Here is a 22139-nt window from a genome sequence, read left to right on the forward strand (position 1 = left end):
AGTGTGAATTGGTTTATCTTAACGTAGATGTTATCTGATTTGTGCTCGATAAGAAACAAGTGAAAAGTTCTTCAGACCTTTTACATATTGCGATATCAAGCGTATTTTATATTATTTTCTGCACAATTTACAAGGTACTTATTTTTAACTTCAGGAAAAATAAACAACAGAATACAGTAAGAAAACGTGAGAAGTAGAATACGATATAAAGTTTCTAAAGAATTAAGTTAACCACATTTTGGTTTTAATTGTACATACATTAATTCGGTACTATATCTTAGAAAATTTATATACATAATCGTGTTCTTGTTAGTATCATAAATTACAACGAAGGAAATAGCACTTAACATACGCGTAAAATTGTAAGAATTATGGCTACTTGGGATGGTTCTTATTCGGGACCAGATGATCAAAATTATTATGTATATTCTGACCAAAATGCTCCTGGACCCGCAACAGGAAACTGGACATTGTTTCGTGATAATATAAATAATGATTATCTACAATCTAATCGTGAGTTCTATGTACAAAATGAACCCATATTTGAACAGAGTAACCCAAATACTTTTTATCATTCAAACACAAATGTTATGCCAAATTTATTGTCCACAACTAATAGTTACCATGGGCATGTAACAAATCCCGTAGGTAACACTCCAATGTTAAACAGTCCGGAGTATTTTCAAAATGTTAATAAATCTCAAGAATGTTATGTATCCGAAAATTGTTGGGAATATGATTATGATTTGTTAAAGCATAAGATTAAACACGATCCTGTGAAGAAAGTTAAAGAATCTTCAAGCAATATAATGAATCATTCAAAATTGCATGTCATGGCAGAAGAATTTGTGCCAAATAATAGAGAATATGGTGATAAATATAAAAATAATGAATTACAAAATGCAAATCCCATTAATGATACAGATTCTTGTATGAAGGATAATGGTAAAATGTCAGATAAACATTTTTTTTGTAATACAAGTAGACATAAAAGGAAGTACAATAATAAAAAAAGTTGTAATTATAAACCTAAAGAAGGACAAGATCAGTTTTACAGAAAAAATGCATATGCAAATACCTATCAACAACAAGTCAAAATTTCTCATAAACTTCAAGGTAACAAATACTTTGCTGATAAATATCATTCAGGAAAATCACAAGCAAATTCAAAATGCATAAATGAAGATGCAGTCGATAAAAGTACAATAGATAATAATGTTGCTAGTAATAGTAAAACAGTTTCTATAACAAATTTAAGCAAAGGAGAATCATCTTTAAATATGAATATAAATTCAAATAAAAATAAAGACTTATCAAATGATGGTAAAGATGAAACGACTATTGATGTTGATAATAATGTACAAGATAATGTACAACAATTCAATAATATGACTAAAGAATTTACTTATTACAATTCTGGCCTAAAGCAGAATTACAATAATCACAGAAGTATAAGGAAATATCAATATAATGATAGATATAACAGAGATGGGAATTCTTATAAAGAAAAGCGACATCACCAGAGATACAATAGAGAAAATTACAGCAAAGAAGATAAATTTAAATTAAAAGATCAAACATGTAACAATAATGGAGAATGTAATGAATTGAAAGAATGTTCTAATGAAGAAATGGGACTAGAAACAAAAGAAGCAAAAGAAAGAAGATGTAATTATCAAGGATATAATGGATTTAAAGAACATAACAAGGAAAGTAAAATAGAAATTTTTAAAGAAAAAGATAAGGGTAGACATTATGTATTTCAAAACAAAGAGAAAGGAAATGAACATTGGAGAAATAAAAGAGAAACTAGCGAAAGAAATAATGTCCAGAAATGGGGACAAAATAAAAAGTCACCAATTGGTATGTGTGTAAATTAATATTTCAATACATTATATTGTATTTCTGACAATAATGTAATTTCTTTATTATATTCTATAGATGATGATGCAAGTCAAAGAGAAAGATTAACAGAACAACTAAATAGGGGACAATTAGAATGCTTAGTATGTTGTGAATATATTAAACAAAATGACTATATTTGGTCATGTTCTAATTGTTACCATGTGTTACACTTAAAATGTATTAAAAAGTGGGCAAAGTCATCGCAAGCTGGTAAATAACTAATTTTTTATAATTATATAATATTTTCATTAAAAATAATAGATAATTGTATTATTGTAGAAAATGGATGGAGATGTCCAGCATGTCAAAATGTTAATTTAATAATTCCTGAGAATTATTTTTGTTTTTGTGGAAAAACAAAAGCACCTGAATGGAATCATAGAGATATTGCCCACTCATGTGGCGAGATTTGTGGTAGAACATTATCAAAAAATAATTGTCCTCATAAATGCACTCTTTTATGTCATCCAGGCTCTTGCCCACAGTGTACAGCAATGGTAACAAAGTATTGTGGATGTGGTAAAACTTTACAAACAGTACAATGCAGTATTCATAAATTATTGTTGTGTGACTCTATATGTGGTAAAGATCTAAATTGTGGTAGACATAAATGTCAAAATAAATGCCATCATGGGGAATGTGCAAATTGTGAAGAAATAATAACACAAAGTATGTAATTTAAATATCATAATATAAAGTTAAATTTCATAATAAATTTATTTCCAGAATGTTATTGTGGTAAACATACAAGGGAAGTAACATGTCAGAGTAATATTTTGTTTACATATTCTTGTGAAACTATTTGTGGTAAATTGTTAGAATGTGGTAATCACACCTGTACAAAATTATGTCACCCAGATGCTTGTGAACCTTGTTCTTTAATTCCTGAGAAAATTACAACTTGCTGTTGCGGACAAACTCCATTAACAGAAAAAAGACAAACTTGCTTAGATCCAATTCCTACCTGTGACAAAATATGTTCAAAAAATTTAAAATGTGGACAACCTAGTGAGTATTTTAAAATGAGGATGCAAAAACTGTTTGATATAAAAGAGAAAGTATTATAAAATATTATAATATAATATATTATGCGTAGATAATCCACATAAATGCAAAGTGAAGTGTCATGAAGGAGATTGCCCTGTTTGTGATTTAACTACTGATGTCAAATGCCGCTGCGGAAACATGGATAGAGAAATAGCTTGTAAAGATTTGATATCAAAAGCTGATGATGCACGATGTGAAAAGAAGTGCATAAAGAAAAGATCTTGTGGCAAACATAGATGTAATCAATTATGTTGTATAGAGATAGAACATATTTGTCCAATGATTTGTTCAAAAACTTTAAGCTGTGGTAGGCATAAATGTGAACAAAGTTGTCACAAAGGTATGAAATTACACATTAACTATATAAAAGCTTGGAAATTAAATTTTGTAATAAAGTTCAAATTTACTATGAAAAAAGAGTTCAATATAATTAAGATATTATTATTTAAATGTATATTACTGAATCAACTCTGTACCATTTTTAAATATCAAGTATAACGTAAGTCTTATGTTAATGTAGGTAGATGTCAACCTTGTTGGCATAGTAGCTTTGACGAATTATACTGTGAATGTGGAACTTCTGTGATATATCCTCCTGTTCCTTGTGGAACAAGAAGACCTACATGTGACAAACCTTGTTCTCGTCAGCACTCTTGTGGTCATGAAGTATTGCATAATTGTCACAGTGAATCAATCTGCCCACCTTGTACTGTTCTTACACAAAGATGGTGTCATGGCAAACATGAACTACGTAAAGCTGTGCCATGCTATGTTAATGAAATTTCATGTGGTTTATCATGTAATAAACCCATATCTTGTGGTAGGCATAAGTGCATTACTATTTGTCATCCTGGACCATGTGAGAAACCAGGACAACAGTGTTCTCAGCCTTGCACTGCTCAAAGAGAAATGTGTGGACATATTTGTGCTGCTCCATGTCATGAGGGTAAATGCCCAGATATACCTTGCAAGGAAATGGTTAAGGTAATAAATAGAATTATTTATAAACTAATATTTACTATTTAATAATATGTAAGATTTTTCTAATTGAATTAAAAATTTGTATTAGTATATTTATTTCCAAAATTACTAGTAAAATTTATTTTATATAGGTGACATGTCAATGCGGGCATAGGACTATGTCTCGTGTTTGTGCCGAAAATTCCAAAGAATATCAAAGAATAGCAAGTAGTATATTAGCTAGTAAAATGGCTGATATGCAATTAGGTCATTCCATTAATTTGGAAGAAGTGTTTGGTCAAGGAGCAAAGAAGCAGAATCAATTAAAAACTTTAGAATGCAATGATGAATGTAAAATAATAGAACGTAATAGAAGATTGACATTAGGTTTGCAAATTGCAAATCCAGATTTAAGTGGAAAATTAATACCCAGATACAGTGATTTTATGAAACAATGGGCTAAAAAGGATGCACATTTTTGTCAAATGGTTCATGATAAATTGACAGAATTAGTCCAATTAGCGAAGACCTCTAAACAAAAATCACGTAGTTATTCTTTTGATAGCATGAACAAGGAAAAACGTCACTTCATTCACGAGTCCTGTGAATATTTTGGTTGTAAAAGTCAGGCATATGATCAGGAGCCAAAAAGAAATGTCGTTGTAACTGCTGTAAAGGACAAGGTAATATCTGTATAATGTTTAATCAGTTGAAACTAAGCACAAATTAATTTTTTTATTTTATATTGGTATCTATTACAGTGTTGGTTACCTAGTTATAGTCTATTAGAGATTGTACAACGAGAAAATGGTCAGAGAAAAGTTCCAGGTCCAATGTTAAACACTACAAAAACTGATGGATCTGTGAAGTATGTATTTTGTCTATTATTTATTAATGTGAAATCTTTAACATCTTCTCAATAAATGAATAATGAATTTCCATATTTTTTCTTAGGACAATATTATCACTGCCCGTGAAAAAAACTCAAAAACCAGAAATACCAGCAAGTATAAAAATATCAGAACCGGAAATAGATTATTTCGATTTTCAAGGTTAAAATTATTATCCCTGTATTATGTAAAGTGTAAGTAATATAAATTATGAAATTAATATCATAACTGGTAAAAATGCTGTTAAATATAATGGATTAATTAAACATTTTAATAATACTTATTCTGTGTAAAAATATATGTTATTAAGGTATTATTATTTAATTCATGGTATGTTGTTCATGATATGAGAGAAGCCTTTAGTATGTCTTCGTGTCCTTTTATGCACTATTGCTATGAGAGACAGGAAAAGTTCAGAAAGAGTTTAAAAAAGGCATTATTTTTCTCTTTTTTTTTAAATTTCGCTTTTAAAATAAAAAACGATACTATTAATCGTAAGTAAACATAGCAGTAGATGCGGTGAGAAAGACTCTGACTGCAGTGGTTTAAATGATTCTTGAAATACTAATATATACATATATTGAAATTATATAACAATTGTGATATCATAAAAATGAAGACTAGTTTATATCAAGTTCGTGGTATCATTTTTTGGATTAAGTTTAAATATAATCATTGATCAATTTGTTTATATTGGTACGACTAACGAAAATAAAGAGGGAAATGATACAATTTGAGAATTTCTGATGAAAAAGAAGGAAACGGGAAAGATTAATTTAAAATCTGTTTATGATTCCTATGAATTTACTAGTAAGATTACTGAGATACATATAAAGTGTATATATAATATATAATAAAAAGAAGAAATTTGCTAATCCATGGCCTTTATTTCTGTTTATAATCTTTTGTTTGAACAAAATAGGTGTAGTTACATTTACATATATAGATAATTGTAACAATTTTATAACGACACTACGCATACAATCTGATTATTATTAAAAATTATACTTTAAAAATTTATTTAAAAATATAGCGAAAGCAATTTTTTGTGATAATTATTACTATATTTAATTTTATTAATGTTATTAATTAATAAAAAATATTGTATATGTAACATATGTAAATTTATTGAAATTTCGTTTTATTCATTTTAATTTATATTTCAATTTCTATACATCATTCGAATTTTGTAAAGACATAATTTTATATTTAACGTAATCTTTTACATGATTATAACATTTGTTATATTTTGTAAAACTTTCAAAGAAATTATTTATAAAGAAGTAATCTACAATTTAGTTAAATTACCTTAGAATTTATTATTATATAACATTTTCATTAAACTTTGTGAGTATGACAGCATAGGTTTTTCTCTAATAATCTGATCTTCATAGATAAAAATAGTGGTTTATTGTGTACTACCATCTTTTGAACAGCATTTGTCAGTTCAGTTAAAATAATATCATTCATTATTGTTTGTACACACAGTTGTATATAAATATCAGTTTATATCGATAATTTTAAGGGGCTAATTTATATAATTTATAATCAATCTTTGTAAACATCTAGTATTGATAACACAAGTATTTGGCACATTGAACATTTATCTAATATGCTTTTTCTAAACAAATAGTGAGACCTTTCATGCTTGTGTAAGTACAATTATTTATTTTGTTTCATATTTCGTAATTAATCTTTTTTTTGTATTTCATAATTATGAGTTACAAATAATTTAAATATATTTGATTCTTTAAATCTAAATTTTAATAATGTAAATTATATAAAAAAAAGTAATACTTCTAATGAATGACAAAACTATGACATAAAATATATATAATCACATATACTTCTAACCTAGTATTTCACATATAAAAAACCCATATATAGATTAAATTACTCTCCCCTTCCCCTCACTCACGCTTACTCACTCACTCACACATTTATGCTCATATATAGAGTATCATTTTCATTAACATGACAGTAATAACTGATATTAAAAATGTAAAAACATGCTAATAATATAGATATAATTTCAGTATAACTATATTAATAAGTAATACCTGAAACTACAAAAACTATAATGATAGACATAAGGGATTTATATAAAATTAAATAAATGTAGTAACATATTTTGATATAAATAAAATTTTCCAGTCTCTTATCTCATAAAGTAGTTTGTTATATTGTTACTCATGACTTACATAAGCGTAAAATGGCCTCCTATTCTAGACACAAATTGCATATCACATGTAGGATCACAACACTGTTACGATTAGATCGATTATGCATTAGTTACAAAGGTTTTTTGTTGAACATTCAGTAATAGGGCACTTTAACTTTGAATTGATATTATTACTATTAATTGTCAATTGGTGCAGTAGATGTAGAGTAAAAATATCTTACTTATGAGTGGTGAATCTATTTACTATTACATTATTTTTTTATATACAGATTTCAGGTTTTTTTTTTTAGGAAATAGTAGCTCTTTTGTAAAGATTCATTATTCTATTACAATATAAAATATTTTGTCTCTGGTTTGAACAGAAAAAACTAAAAACATTATCAAAATAATGTATTTAAAAACTAATCTAATTTGAAAAATAGAGACATTTTTCAATCAAAATATATTCTTTAGAAGAATATTTTCTGTGTAAAATTTCTTTAAAAATGTAGTATATATACTTTTATATATAAGTTGTCAGAACACACGTTCATATTTGGAACAACATACTGATCTATTGCTATATTTATTTAAACATTTTAACTGCTTTTTCTGCCCGTTTTGTTAATAAAATTATGATATTATGTTTCATTACACTTTCTAATTAAATTGAAATTTAAAAGAAAAAGATGTTTATATTTTATAAAATAAAATCAATAAAAGATTATTAACAAATAAATAGTTATCTTTTGAGTTTCGGATATATAGATAAGATTTCAATAACTGTAAAATAATATTTTTGACAAGTTTTGCAATACAAACACAAATAAAGAATAATATTTTAAAAATCACTTTGGCATTTCGATTTTTTGATTCTTGACTTAAAAATATATTGCTTCATATATAAGGGTTATTACCTCTTTTCACATGTACGTTATAATTAGGATAACCACTTAGGTATTGGTGTCGTGGACTTACTGATGGTTGCTTGGTAATACTTGCCATTGCCCAACCCATAACTAGTTCTAAACTTCTACACAAAGTTTGATATATAAACCATGGCCATGGTTTTGGATATTGTGTAATAGTTGGTTGTGAACCATATTTCACAATCTCAGCTAAAAGTCCTAAATTAAAAAAAAAATTATTTTTCTAGAAACATCTTTTTTATATATATTTGATTGGTCTTTAAATAAAAATAATGCTACACAAAATAACAATAATTTTGTATGAAATTACCATATAGTCGTGCTACATCTGCAATGTATAAAATGATTCCTAAAATTGCGGTTGCAAATGTTATGTTTAATACTTTTCGAATTTGCGATCTTCTAACTGCCGCTGTATTTGCTTCCAACATATGTAATGGAGTATCCGATTTAGTTCTATTTACGTAAGCGATGTGGTTTAGTATTGAATGAAGCGTAAAATCATTACTCTGAAAATAGATGTTCAGTTGTTTAAAATGGTGTAACAGAAATTTGTCAAAACAAATGTAAATGTAAATGGCCAATATAACTTAAAATGAATAATAGAGTGAATCGAAAGTACCCCAACTTTTCCGTCAGCCTTAGTGTTTTCAGGAAGTAAATTAGTCTCGACAGTAATATCTTCAATATCTTCTTTCTCTTTTTCGTTTTTCCAAGATAAATTTTTCTTTCGTGATTTTCCATCATCATCTTTATCCTTATTTTTTTCTGTCATTAGAGCTGCCTTTTCACTACAGTCGGGTTGATCTGAATCAGATTCAGATTTTTCTTGTATTTCTATTTTGTCAGGAACTATACTACGACTGTGAGTTGGACTTCTACTCAAGCTTCTAATACTAATATCACTACTTCGGCGATTTAGATCCAATGGTTTAACTTGAACAAGTTCCGAATTACGTCGAAAAGAAATATCTGAATTTCTACGTAGTTCACTTCTAGAAATAAATCCGCTAACATCCGAATTACGTCTTGAACCTGAAACATAATTAAGATACAGATTTATTTAAATTAGAATTAATAACTCGATGTTAGTTTTTGTATACCTGTAGGACTTAGGTCCACGACTTTTGGTAATTTATGATGGTCAGTTGGAGGTAACATTCGTCTAGGTGTTCGATTTCCAAAATCACTATTTCTTTTTAATTTAGCAGCAAATTGAGAACTTCTGTTTTTTTCGTGTGAAAAATCAGAACATCGTCTTAAATCTCTAACACTTCCTAAAGGTGTTACATTTTCAGAATACCTTCGGGACATTCTATCCGGAGATCGTCTTCTATCGATCTCAGGTGAATGTTTAGGGCTAAAATCAGAATTTCGTCGACATTCCGACGTGAAACCATCATCTTCGTTCATAAATTTAACACTACACTCTGAATTTCTACGAGAAGATCTAGATGCATCACTGTCTCGTCTACTAGCTACCGAACTTCTACGACATGGACCGGATACTGTTATTATAGGTACGTTAGTTGTTGATGGTGTTGGAGTCGGAGGTCTAACATATACTTCTGGTACTGTCGAGACAGGAATTGTTTTCTCTTCTTGAGATGACATACTTTTACAAGGTGATTTGTCACATTCTTTTTGACTTTGTTCTTCCTTTTCACATATTTTCATAAGTCGATCTATAATATTGAAATTAAAGAAAAAGATTTTGAAAATCTTGGTATTTATAACTATATATTTTTTTTTAAATCTTCTACCTTTAGGATTTTTGTCTGAATCATTTCCAAAAATTGTAGGTTCTGTTATATCTGCATCTTTAATTTTAGGATTGAGCAAAGTTGGTACTAAGGCAGCAGCGACAGATGATGCTAAGTTATTATATGGAGCTAACATGGCCAGTTGCATAATACCTAAAACAATACTTAATATGAAATACTATATAAATAATTATTTATATAACAAATAATATAATAATTGCAATAATTATTATACAATAATTAAATTTATATAATAACATTTACCCCATATAATAATCTTTGTAACTATTGTAGTATTAAATAAACTAAAATTAGCTTATAGAAACAAACCTTTCTGAGGTGTATTAGAACTGTCTCTCATTAACATACTACTTGGCACAGTTTTTAATAAATGATTTATCTTATATCCTGCATGTAAGAATGTTATATATAAAAGAATACTCCAGATAAGGAACACTGTTTGAACCACATATTTTACCATATAACAGTTATGAGAGGTAAGAGCAATATCACTAGCAATTACAAAAAGAAAGTGTCCTGTTATAATTAAACTGAGACAAGATTCTTTTTGAATTTTTTCTGGTCCAAATTTGAGCTGAAAATTAATTTTATTCCATGTAATATCATTTTTGTTTAGTGATCAATTCTCTTATACTATTAAAATTATAATAATAACATTAAACTATTATATAATAACATTAAAATTACCTGAGTTAACTGCAAAAATGCTAATTGTACAAGGCTAAAAGCAGATGTTACACAAGGAAAACCAATATCCCACATTATGGATCTAATAATTTTGGGCATAATATCTTTAAGATTATAAGGATCTATAAAGAGACATGCCGCTCTTGATGCTCCAAGTATACATAAAAACATATTAATTGTAGACATAAAAGGCCGACTTGATATAAGAGATCTAAAAGAAATACAACATTTTTTTATACTTCTGAAACTTTCTATTTCTGGTATAAAATATACTTTCATATATACCTTAAGTGTAGAATAGATAAAAATGTGTAAAATGCAAGTATAAAGAAGAGGCAGGCAAAACCATACATATGTAAAAGAAAAATCCATGTTAGATCTTGATTTATTGATACCAATGATGGGGTGTTGATTAATAATTTGTCTAAAATTGAAGGTGTTGACAAATGTAAGACACAATTTTGCCCAGGTATTGGCGTAGATGATGATACATTCATACCTATCAGCAAGAAATAATGGAATTATTATTTAGAATAACAATCATCATAAGAACTATTATGAGATAAAAGTTGACTGATATGAAATAATTATAAAATTGATCATTTGTTTTTTTTTTATTGATATATTGGAATGTCTGATCATAGCTATCATAGAATTACCTTTATATATATATTTTGTATAATAATGTAAAACTATCGATTATAGTATCGCTAAAAAAAATACTAAAATGTAGAAAAACTGACCATGGGTCCAATTAATCAGCTTATCCATAATCTTTAGATTGATATTCACAGCACATCTGGTACTTTTTCTGGTACTTAAATCGCAATAATAGATAATCGATTTTCTTCTTTCAATTTTTTTTTTAATTTTAGCGAACAAGTTATCGTAACGACAGACTTTGAAATGTGGCCGCAGCAACAGGCTTTGCTTATAGAACAAGCCGATTCGCACCCCTTCTCCAATTCACGAATACCCACGGTCTCATCCGTTTCTCTCACCCTCTACTAGGAATATTGATTTTACACAAAAGGGGATGGAGGGAGAATTCAGACCATCCTAAGCTTTACGCCTGTCCATTGTTTATCTTTAGAATATAAATAGAGCATTACTAAATTTAACAAATTAATTCTGTCTTATCATTTATTATTATCTTGTTGTAATAATTTTGCTATTTCAATTTTGCTATTTAAAAACTATTTGTATTTTTCAAGTATAAATTGTTTAAAAAAATTATTCTATTTTTACGTAAAATTTTGTTACTCGATCGAAAGTTATAACTTACATTCTTAACTTTACTATTCAAAATTGTAATAATTATATTAATTTCATATCTTGATTTATTTTTATATTTCATATATTGTCATACATAACTTATTTATGATAAATAGTGAGCAAGTAATACAGCCTAACTCTGCACTAAGATTCAGGTCAATTAATTTTCTATCATTTTTCTGTAACAGCGGCTACTTGTGATTGAACGAACTCTTGTTTATTTCAATAAAATATATATTATATTAATTTATAATGGCAAAAAGGAACATTGTATATTTATATACAAACATCATATACATTAAATACTATATATATATATCAAAACATTGTAACGTTTGAAATAATTTATTTGTAAAAATTTGAAAATATATTGATTTGAAATAAATTTATTGAAGAATAATATTAAATCACTTTTTTAATATTCTTAAAATTGTAAAATTATGGAATAGATTAAAAAAACAATGTTACAAAAAAAACATCCTTTATTACAATATTATATTTACATCCATTTTCTTACACTTGCAATTTAACTTTCAGATATTTTACTATTATGCATTATACGGTTACTCAGTCTAACATCAATTTGTTAAATATAGTTAAAAAAAATAAACAAATAGTATAAACGATTTAATGATAATTAATTTTCCTATAATTATATGTATTACATATAAATTCATTATATAATAGCTGATGAAAACTCTATTGTGAGTTTGTATATATAGGTAATGATATTCCGTAGTGATCAATGAAGTTGACATGCTCTAACTGCAATTAATTGCAAGAGGATAAATATAGGGCTTAAAACTTCTGAATACTCTAAAGGGCTTTGACCTGACAGCTTTTTACATAGGAGATATTTAAAAACAAATATTAGGAGTAACAATATGAGACTCCATAGTGTTCTTAAAATAGCAGCTTTGATCATTCCTTCCATGTGCATTCTTATGAAAATAATTGCACAAAAATATGTATTCAAACCATCTGCAACAAAAAGTGGTGAAAATACTATCCACCATCCTGTATGACCCAAGAAATAATTATCATCCAACTTAAGAGCTAATAACATTGTGAAGATTGTTAATGAAATTAAATTTATCCATATTTCAAAAATTGTCAGTCCCAGCCACTGTACTAATTCATCTAAAGAAAATATCATTTTAAATGGATTAAACATGACACAATCAACAATTTGATTTTATGTTTTCATTCAACATATTGCAAGTCTTTTTTTCTATTATTTACTATAATTTGTCAAAAAAATCACTGATGCTCTATGAAAAGTTATAGTTTACTCCTGGTATCTAAGACCACCTAATGAAAACTTTCTAAACACACGAATATGTACTGCAGAGTTATTTCGATTAATTGTTTCATAATTTCCATTATCATCAAGAGGCTCAAAATCATCTGTAATAAATATTAAACAATTACTATAGTGCTTCTAAATATCATAAGTATAGTTTATATTTTGTGATACTTATATACCAATAATAGATATTGTAGAAGTCCTGGTGTCTAATTCTACACTACCATAATGAATCTCCTTTAATTGCAGAGCCAAGTTGCATGCTCTTTGCACAGTAGCACCAAGACCATGAATAATCACTTCAGAAGTATCATTGCTTAAGAGTTTTTCGCATTTCTTCAGTTGAGCCTCATGATTATAAAAATATAAAGATAAATTAAAATTAAAAAGCCAAAAAATTACCCTTGTGTTTACTATTCTATTTACATAACTATCATAATGAGTTATATGGTAATGTAAAACTCTAAATGTAAACATAAAATTCAATGGCAAATCGAGTAAATCCTTTAATTATATGTTAATTATATGTTTTTCGATGGATAGATAACATAATTACAAGTTAATTGTTATAGGAATAAAGTTTTATTTTCGAATCTATTAACAATTAACAATGTTAAAAGTAAAGGTTATAGTCTCGTGTGTTAAAAATTACCTTAAAGTTTGTTTTATTAGTGATAAATATATCGTTATCCTGTTTTTGCCTTCTACCGAAAGGTTGCCTCTTTTTAATGATATAATCTGAAGACAATAACTTCTTACGTTTCACTTTAGGCGCATTCCTCTCTCTTGGAAAACTCTCTTTCAACTTAGGACATTCGTGCACATCGGCCATTCTGACAGGTTCTACACGAGGGTTTCTATTTCCTTTCTCGTGCAAGAAATACTCTGATTGATAAAATTTATTTTCTAATTAAATAAGAAAATATTATTGAATTAACTTTAGAAAAATTCAATGATAAATATAATTAGTAAATCAGTTATAACAAGGAAATATAACCTCGAAAATCAAAGACATCGATTAATGGGCGTTTTGGCTACAATTTAGTGCATTGTACCGGAAAAGAGTGACATTCTCTGATCCGAACGTGGAACACAGGATTTATACATTATGAAAGAACCAGAAGTGGATCCGAAGAATATTATAAAAAGCAGAGAACTACTTTACAGGCTTATGATCAGGTTTACATATTTCCGTTTTTTGTATAAACATATTAATTATTTTTTATTCACTTAATATAGTGGAGATATTAATTTTCTCAAATTATTATATTTGTACAAAAATTGTTTTATTTATAAATATATTAATATAATCTTTTTATTAATATAATCTAAACAAATTGAAATTTGTTAATAACAAATAATAAATATTTTAGCCAACTATTCTATGATGGACACCAAACATTGGCTGTGCAGTTATCAAATATAATTCAAGCAGAACCTCCATGCCCACCGTCTGATCGTTTACTTCATTTAATGTTAATTGGATTAGCTCATGAACCTGATCGTTCTAAGAAGGACGCAAGTAATTTATCTTCCTTTACATCAACTTTTGATAATACTTTGGGACCTGGCCTAGATTTAGAATTTGAGACAGAAGCTCAAACGCAAGCTCCAGAACCTGCACAATATGAGACTGCCTATGTAACCTCACACAAAGGAAATTGTAGAGCTGGAGCATTTTCTGCAGATGGTCAATTGATAGCAACTGGATCAGTAGATGCATCAATTAAAATTTTAGATGTAGATAGAATGCTGGCTAAATCTGCACCAGACGAAATGGCACCTGGTGATCAAACAGGTGGTCATCCAGTTATAAGAACATTGTATGATCATTTAGAAGAAGTGACATGTTTAGAATTCCATCCAAGAGAGCCTATTCTTGTGTCTGGGAGCAGAGACTTTTCTATTAAGCTATTTGATTTTAGCAAGGCCAGTGTTAAGAAAGCATTCAGAACTATTACAGATGCAGATCAAATACGATGTTTGTCATTTCATCCTACTGGTGATTTTTTAGTTGTTGGAACCAATCATCCAGTAGTCAGATTATACGATGTTAATACGGCACAGTGCTTTGTCTGTAGTATACCAAGTCATCAACATACTGCTGGAATAACTAGTATTAAGTATTCCCCTGATGCAAAAACTTATGCATCAGCTGGTAAAGATGGAAGTATCAAATTGTGGGATGGTGTATCAAATCGATGTATAAATACCTTTGTGAAAGCACATGATGGCTATGAAGTATGTTCAGTAACCTTCACAAGAAATGGAAAGGTTTGTAGTATATAAATTATATATTTGTTATGTAATAAATATACATATTAAGTAATCGATACATAATCTTATAATTCTGGATTTCAGTATTTACTATCATCAGGAAAAGATTCTTTGATTAAATTATGGGAACTCTCTACTAGCAGATGCTTAATAGCATATACAGGTGCTGGAACCACAGGTAAAATACTAAAACACTAAGTATGTGTAAAGCAAACACACACAACATGCGTGCGCGCGGGCACACACACACAACACACGCGCGCGCGCGCGCGCGCACACACACACACACACACACACACACACACACACACACACACAACACACATAGTGTTAAATTTATTCATTTCCGTTATCGCATTAAATTTATGTAATTGATGATTTTCAATAGGTAAACAAGAACATAAAGCTCAAGCTATTTTTAATCACACTGAAGATTATGTGATGTTTCCCGATGAAGCCACAACGTCGTTATGCGCATGGAATTCTCGAAATGCATCTAGAAAACAATTACTATCATTGGGACATAATGGTCCAGTAAGACTGATTGTTCATTCTCCAACTGCTCCGGCATTTTTGACGTGCAGCGATGATTTCAGAGCAAGATTTTGGTTTAGAAGAATGCCAACTCATTAGATTGATAGTTAAAAGGCAAATATTTGTCTTAAACATAACAAAATTTAACGAGTTCGGTAATATTTATAACTTCAGATATGATTAACAGGCAGAGTGATAGTCATTTAAGCAGTGAAAGGGAAAATATCGGATGGTGAACGACATGAAAAATTGTACAGGAAAATATTGTGCAACTTTCTCCAATGGACAAATATCTAATCGCTATGCATTGAAGCGATAAACGATTACTCGCATAGCATATGTTAAAATGATATGATATAATTTTATATCATTGTGTATATTCGTTCCGTTTTGCTTGAAAGTAAAACATGCGACAATGTCGATTTGTCTTAATACTTATCTTCATCGATGTCAGTGTTATTAATAGGCGAATTCACACAAATGTTGCCATAATTTGTGTGTTTATTAAATCGACGACTGTAAATTGAAAATTCATCATTCTTCATGTTTACATGCAAATAGTAGATTAAAAAATGTTTTGCATTATAAACGTATGACAAGACGTGTTTCAATAACTATTATTGCTTTTTTGTGGTAACGTCGAATATTTAGTAACGAAGTACTTTTATTATATCCAAAAATACTTAGAGCAAAATTAATTTATTGTTATAATATATCCTATCGACAAAGTCGAACAAGATATTAGTAAATAAATTAACAGTTAAGTATAACGAAGAATAACAAAGTAAAAATTAAATGATTGAATTTAAAATGTTCCATATGTGATGCGTCGCTACGTGTCAAATTACTCGGTTAATCGCAAGGCGGCGCTCTGAACTCCCGCTCTGCATTTGACGATGTGTCACGTGACCCACGCTAACCGCCATCTTTGCTTATCGTATAAACAGTGCGACCGGGCTCAGCACGAATTCTTGTTGAGAAATTGCGGTTTTTCCAGTGTTTTTGAGTGATTCAGTTACGAAGAAATGTCCGAGATTAAGGCGGAGAGCAAGAACGATAACAACATTGAGGATGTGTCAAAGGTAAGCAGAGGGAAGCACGAGAAATATCTTCATCAAGCCGAGTTTTCATGCTAAGGCGGCGTGTTGCGCCCCTCAAATACAAGGAGATGTTCATTCTCTCGAAAATTCGATAGAATAGCTTGTGCTACGTTAATGGAATGTTGTTTGAAAAGTGATTATACGAGTTACGAAGCTATACAGCTAAAAGGCATGGGTGCCTTATTGCGCGTAGTCACAGGCTCAGTGATTTTTCAAAGCTGCGCCGTTTGTCCTTCATTGGCAAAGATGGTGGATGTTTTTTATTTGTAACTCTTGTGACGAAGAGAGTCGCTGGTTAATGGTAATAGGGCTGTATAAAAAAAAGGCGGGAAATAAATTTTGATTGCAGGGCAATAAACCACGCAATTTTCTATGAAAACTTGCTCTCTTTTAGGAACATCGTTCGAAACTACGACGCTAGAAATACATATCGACTTGGCAAAATGGCGGGAAACTTAAACAAACTTAGTGTATATCCCCGTGTAGTTCAACGGTCCTTGATAATCTTATCGCGGATGTAATTATCGTCACGTTTATGCGTTTTTCTCTTAGTCCAACATAATCCTTAAATTGACCATAATTCATTTTCGCATTATCGTTATTTTTTATGTTATGTTAAGTTATAATTAAGTGACGCGATGAATTTTCAAATGTTTTTATGCAACGAATATTATTGACATTTAGTAATTAAATACTTTCAGGACCATTCAACAGAAGAAAAACCAAGTCCAACGAAAAATAAACGAGGAGGTACGAAAAGACTCTCCACACTAGAAAGGTTGGCTCAAGAAGGAGAACGAGTCACAAAGGTGTGTTTTATTTTTCTTATTATTCATTTACATCTTTCTACCCATTTTATCTCTCTCCATTCTATTTTTGCGGGTTTGTTTGTTTTTTCTGTTTTGTATATATATATGTATATAATAGCGGTTGATATATGAAGAGTTCAAATGTATTCTTGAAACCCAAGAAATGAAGGTTTCATCCCTTCGCTTATTTCCCTCCATCCAGTTTCCCCGTAGACATTGCTTGCCTACGTGAGCAGAAAAGTGTTAGGAGTGGGGATGTAAAGGGCCATTGTAGGGGCGAGGGGAATTCTGTCAGGTCTTTGGAGGGGAGGATTCCACACTAATATACATCGTGACCGCCAATTATGAATACTTTTTCGTACTTATATTTTATCATAATTATTATCATTGTTGTTATTATTATTATTAGTAGTAGTAGGAGTAGTAGTAGTAGTAGTAGTAGTAGTAATAGTAGTAGTAGTAGTAGTAGTAGTAGTAGTAGTAATAGTATTTTAATTGCTAATGTATAGGCAGTTATTAGAATTTGTTTGTACTTTTATATGCTTAATTTTGTGGATTTATATAATCGCGGACGGCATGTATAAATAACGCGAATTTTTGTATCATTTTATTAAAGGAAAGAAAAATGAGCACAAAGTAAATTACCAATCTAAATTATCTTGTAAGTATAACAATAGTGAAATTCTGTTTAATTGTATTCTATAATTTCTTATCATTGTCATATTTATCAATGTATATTTCTGTAAGAAACTACTTCTGTTTTTTTTATTTTCAGAGTTATAATTGACAGTATATGATTTTTTGTTTGCAGGATTTAAATGCATCTGTTGGAGAAGTCGAAGGAAGGAGGCGTACACGTAGTTCAGCACGTGGCCTAACTTCATCAACACCTGTGCCATCTCCACCTAAAAAAGAAAAGAGGGACACATCAACAAAAGGTACTGGTCGTGGGCGCGGGCGTCCTAAACGACAGGAAAAAAATAATGAGAATAATACGGATGAAGAAGCGGCTAATAATAAAAGTGAAAAGCATTCCGAAGAGGAATCTATGAAAATGGATGTGGAAGAGCATAAGGAGGAAACAGAAAAATTAGCAGATAGCGAGGACAAGAGCATTGCGAAAACCGAAAGTAAAGATGTTACTGAAAAGACACTTGATTCTAATTTCAAAGAGGAGAAGGTTGTGGAAGAATCAGAAAATTTTGCGGAAGAAAGCAAGAGTTCTAGTGTCAGTGAAGAGAAAAAGGAGGAGGACATAAAGGATAGCTCGGATTCGAGTCAAGATGCAACAGACATTACAACAGAGGCACCACCTTCATCTTCATCAGAGTCTCAAAATCCCTCTAATGCCACTACTACTGAAGAAAATAAGGAATAACCTCCCTTCGCCTGTTTACCAACTTCATGTAAGCATTTTTTTATAATTGTTTCTTTGATTCGTCACTAGCATTGATTAGATTTTTTTGTTGAGTAAATTTGAAATGGAAAAGAGCGAGAATGTATGGGCACTAGATATTTTAATGATGTTACTTTGCAAAGATACAAGAAAAATGCATAACTACTTTTGTGTATTTACATTGTTCAATTTTTGAGGATGTATGAATGTTTACAATTATTTTCAGTGAATATAGAGTATGCAAAATATAAGTTATGAACGTGCAATTTGATAATTGAATGTATTATCATTGATTATGATTCATGAGAAAGAAGATTTATTACCTTTCCATGCATTCTCAGTTTTTTCAATTGGTATAAGAGCGAATAGTATATTAAAATACAAATTATTTAATAACATGAAGTATGAATGGTATAAAACTTGTATAGATTTTTATAAACTTTAATAATGTCAGTACATGGTTGAAAAACAAATTGAATCATAGAGAGCATTGTCAAAATGTAATTGTAGCTTGTTTAGAAGCAAAGACTTTGTTATAAAATATTGATTTTACTGTAGCAGGTACCAGGGCGGCGCACACAATGGGGTTACAAATCCAGTCCCCTCGTCTATTTTAACAAATTGACACCTTCTTGCCGATCGTTATCCTAATCAGAGTACGCGAGTATTACATCACTTTTTAATTCGCAGACGAAATATCGTGATACCTTTACACTATACATTCATTGCCAGGATAAATATATGTTTAATTAGCGTATTTAATGGTATGGGGTGTACCATAGAGTAGTTGTTTTAATTTAGTTTTACTTTGATAAAGAGTAAAATTACTCGTTGTGCACTGATTAGTTGGCGATGCAAAGCGAGGTGTAGAGCGTACGTTGTTCATGTACAATGATAATATTATTGTAAAATATATTTAATATGGACTTATATAGACAAGTTGTTTTCAAATCAGAGCTGAGGCAGGAGTCTTTAAATACCAGTCTTCAATTCAGATCTGATATGGAAGTAGCTGAAATTAATTCGTACATAGCAAATTACTGTAATACCTTATCTTATATAAATAATGACTGAATGAAATGGAATATATGAGAATTATGGTGAAACGACTTCTCTTTTTTCATGGAATGCAGAAATAAAATTTCTGAGAAACGCGTCGTAGCGTGATATCAATTGTCTCCTTCCTCGCATAATGTTACTAATATCAGCCAGTTTTTCAATTTTAATATTTTATGTTTTTTTTTATATTTAGTAACTAACACTTTAATGAAATATGCATTGTTTCTATCTTTCGAATTGAGAAAAGGAAAAAGAAAAGATTGTAAGATAGACTTGTGCATATGTATCTTTTTATGATAGAATTTCGTCGATATTTTGCGATGAGTGTTAATCTTTTTATTAAGCACCCCTTTTTTTTATTCATAATGGTCCAATATTAAATATGTTGATATTATTGTGTATTTGAACGGTTGTGAATGTACAGATAGATTATATAATTCAATGAACTATAATTAAAAGGTTCACAATTTTTAACGAGGCATAGAAATGGAATGATAAATCTAATCGTTGAACGCTTGAACGTTCGAACGTGTGTGCAATTAAAGAAACAATTTGTTTCGATCGCGCTTGCATATCCTTTAGGTCACGCGAATGTAAAGTAACGTCGATATTCACCCTCTCCCCTTTTATCTTGATATTCGTTACAAAACTTTCGAATAGATTTTCTAAAGTCGTTATCGAGTAGGTTTTTAACTTAATAAAGCGTCACCGAGACAATTGAAAGTTTGTAAACAAGGAAAGAAAAAGAAAAAAAGCAGAAAAGAAAGTGATTTTAGCCGAGCTGCTAGCTTCTGATAATTATCATATCGTAAGAAAAGATAGGATTTGCCATTCCATGTATTTTTTTCTTTTTCTTATCAGTAGCATGACGATACAAAGCGTCGCTTTTCGTGAGAGATTAAAATCAAATGCGATACGCGTGTAAATAGTTAAGGTTAAGCTTCGTGTGTGGCAATTGATCTTATCTCAGACATGGTAGCGTGAAGGATTGGAACGACGTGTGCCAGCGTGAGCATCCTGTTATAGAAAATATAGAAAGTATAGCTGAAACACATTTTTTGGTGATTCAATCAAAAATGGAACATTACGATACGCATTACGTTACTAATTAAAAGTTTAGTCCTTCTTACGAGAGTAAATGATACATTTATTTTATCTATACATAAGTATATAAATGATCAGGATTTATGAGAGAAAAAAGAATGTTTACAAGGTTTGATATGAGAAAGTTTACAATATATACATACATACATGCGCACGCACGCACATACACACATACAGAGAGATAGACACATATATACACTTACATACATTCCCGTTCCAAGCACACATACATTTGTTATTTTAATTGTATGTCAGTTTTTGTTACAAATTATAGAATTCTTATCAATTTGAACTTCATGCTTCAGCTCTTGCGATGAGTATCTAAAGCAAATTTTTATAGGTTTGAAAAGTACGATTCGTATTTTACATAAATACCTTGATCGAAGTTGGTCGATCAAGAAAAGTGATTTATTGAAAATCGAAATTACCTTTGATAGTCAATACATTTACCGTATGCTATTATCGATCGTAAATAGACAGTTATATAGCTCGAAATATTAGATATATGCGAGTATTTATGAAATTTGATGAAAGATTTAATGCAAATATTCGAAAAGGGACATTGATAACTAGAACTATGATTAGTATAACTTAATTTAACAAATTTTGTAATATGGAGTACGATAGAAAAATGAAACCATGGAAAATATGTTTATCAAAATGCGATGTGCTAAATGTCGCAGATATCTAAGAAAAGCGAAATAATTAAAAAGAAGTCACTATAGATGAATATATTCGTGAAGGTGGCTTTCCAAATTTACTTTAAGATATAAACATTGGATATGTTCAGTTTAGTAGGTATTATATACATGGTATATTTAGAAACGGTAAGTTTATAGCATCTCGTTAAATTGAGTTTATGAATTCTACGTATATAAATTATAGTTTACTTAAATAATCCTTTAAGAGCTGAAGC

At 29.6% G+C, this 22139-nt stretch overlaps 6 protein-coding genes across 6 annotated transcripts; 3 read left to right on the top strand and 3 right to left on the bottom strand.

The window, feature by feature from the left end:
• Positions 1 to 60: 60 nt before the first annotated feature.
• Positions 61 to 11432, top strand: stc (nuclear transcription factor, X-box binding stc). Its single transcript, XM_017899160.1, has 11 exons — positions 61 to 134; positions 314 to 1863; positions 1942 to 2115; positions 2185 to 2574; positions 2632 to 2913; positions 3002 to 3292; positions 3473 to 3936; positions 4065 to 4595; positions 4674 to 4780; positions 4867 to 4996; positions 11239 to 11432. The coding sequence occupies exons 2-10, from the start codon at positions 372 to 374 to the stop codon at positions 4967 to 4969; spliced, it is 3834 nt and encodes a 1277-aa protein (XP_017754649.1). The 5' UTR covers positions 61 to 134; positions 314 to 371; the 3' UTR covers positions 4970 to 4996; positions 11239 to 11432.
• Positions 6435 to 16161, top strand: CstF50 (cleavage stimulation factor subunit 1 Cst50). The gene is made up of 5 exons (XM_017899164.1): positions 6435 to 6454; positions 13990 to 14123; positions 14318 to 15218; positions 15306 to 15399; positions 15610 to 16161. Exons 2-5 carry the CDS (start codon positions 14053 to 14055, stop codon positions 15852 to 15854), a joined length of 1311 nt encoding a protein of 436 aa, XP_017754653.1. The 5' UTR covers positions 6435 to 6454; positions 13990 to 14052; the 3' UTR covers positions 15855 to 16161.
• On the bottom strand, positions 7861 to 11245 carry LOC108546878 (uncharacterized). The gene is made up of 9 exons (XM_017899161.1): positions 11107 to 11245; positions 10649 to 10862; positions 10364 to 10574; positions 9986 to 10250; positions 9656 to 9808; positions 8996 to 9577; positions 8515 to 8927; positions 8203 to 8401; positions 7861 to 8090 (listed from the first exon to the last, which is right to left on the bottom strand). Exons 1-9 carry the CDS (start codon positions 11132 to 11134, stop codon positions 7861 to 7863), a joined length of 2295 nt encoding a protein of 764 aa, XP_017754650.1. The 5' UTR covers positions 11135 to 11245.
• LOC108546882 (transmembrane protein 203) lies at positions 12380 to 12794 on the bottom strand. Its single transcript, XM_017899167.1, has one exon. It carries the CDS (start codon positions 12792 to 12794, stop codon positions 12381 to 12383), a length of 414 nt encoding a protein of 137 aa, XP_017754656.1. The 3' UTR covers position 12380.
• Rpp20 (ribonuclease P protein subunit p20) lies at positions 12927 to 14013 on the bottom strand. The gene is made up of 4 exons (XM_017899166.1): positions 13942 to 14013; positions 13597 to 13829; positions 13124 to 13292; positions 12927 to 13045 (listed from the first exon to the last, which is right to left on the bottom strand). The coding sequence occupies exons 2-4, from the start codon at positions 13774 to 13776 to the stop codon at positions 12927 to 12929; spliced, it is 468 nt and encodes a 155-aa protein (XP_017754655.1). The 5' UTR covers positions 13777 to 13829; positions 13942 to 14013.
• A 485-nt stretch (positions 16162 to 16646) lies between the features above and the next one.
• Positions 16647 to 20458, top strand: LOC108546880 (myoneurin). The gene is made up of 4 exons (XM_017899165.1): positions 16647 to 16837; positions 17557 to 17664; positions 18476 to 19070; positions 19619 to 20458. Exons 1-3 carry the CDS (start codon positions 16781 to 16783, stop codon positions 19040 to 19042), a joined length of 732 nt encoding a protein of 243 aa, XP_017754654.1. The 5' UTR covers positions 16647 to 16780; the 3' UTR covers positions 19043 to 19070; positions 19619 to 20458.
• Positions 20459 to 22139: the final 1681 nt, after the last annotated feature.

This window comes from Eufriesea mexicana, unplaced genomic scaffold (assembly GCF_001483705.2).
Source record: "Eufriesea mexicana isolate 0111107269 unplaced genomic scaffold, ASM148370v2 scaffold793, whole genome shotgun sequence".
In the NCBI taxonomy this organism is placed as follows: Eukaryota; Metazoa; Arthropoda; class Insecta; order Hymenoptera; family Apidae; genus Eufriesea; species Eufriesea mexicana.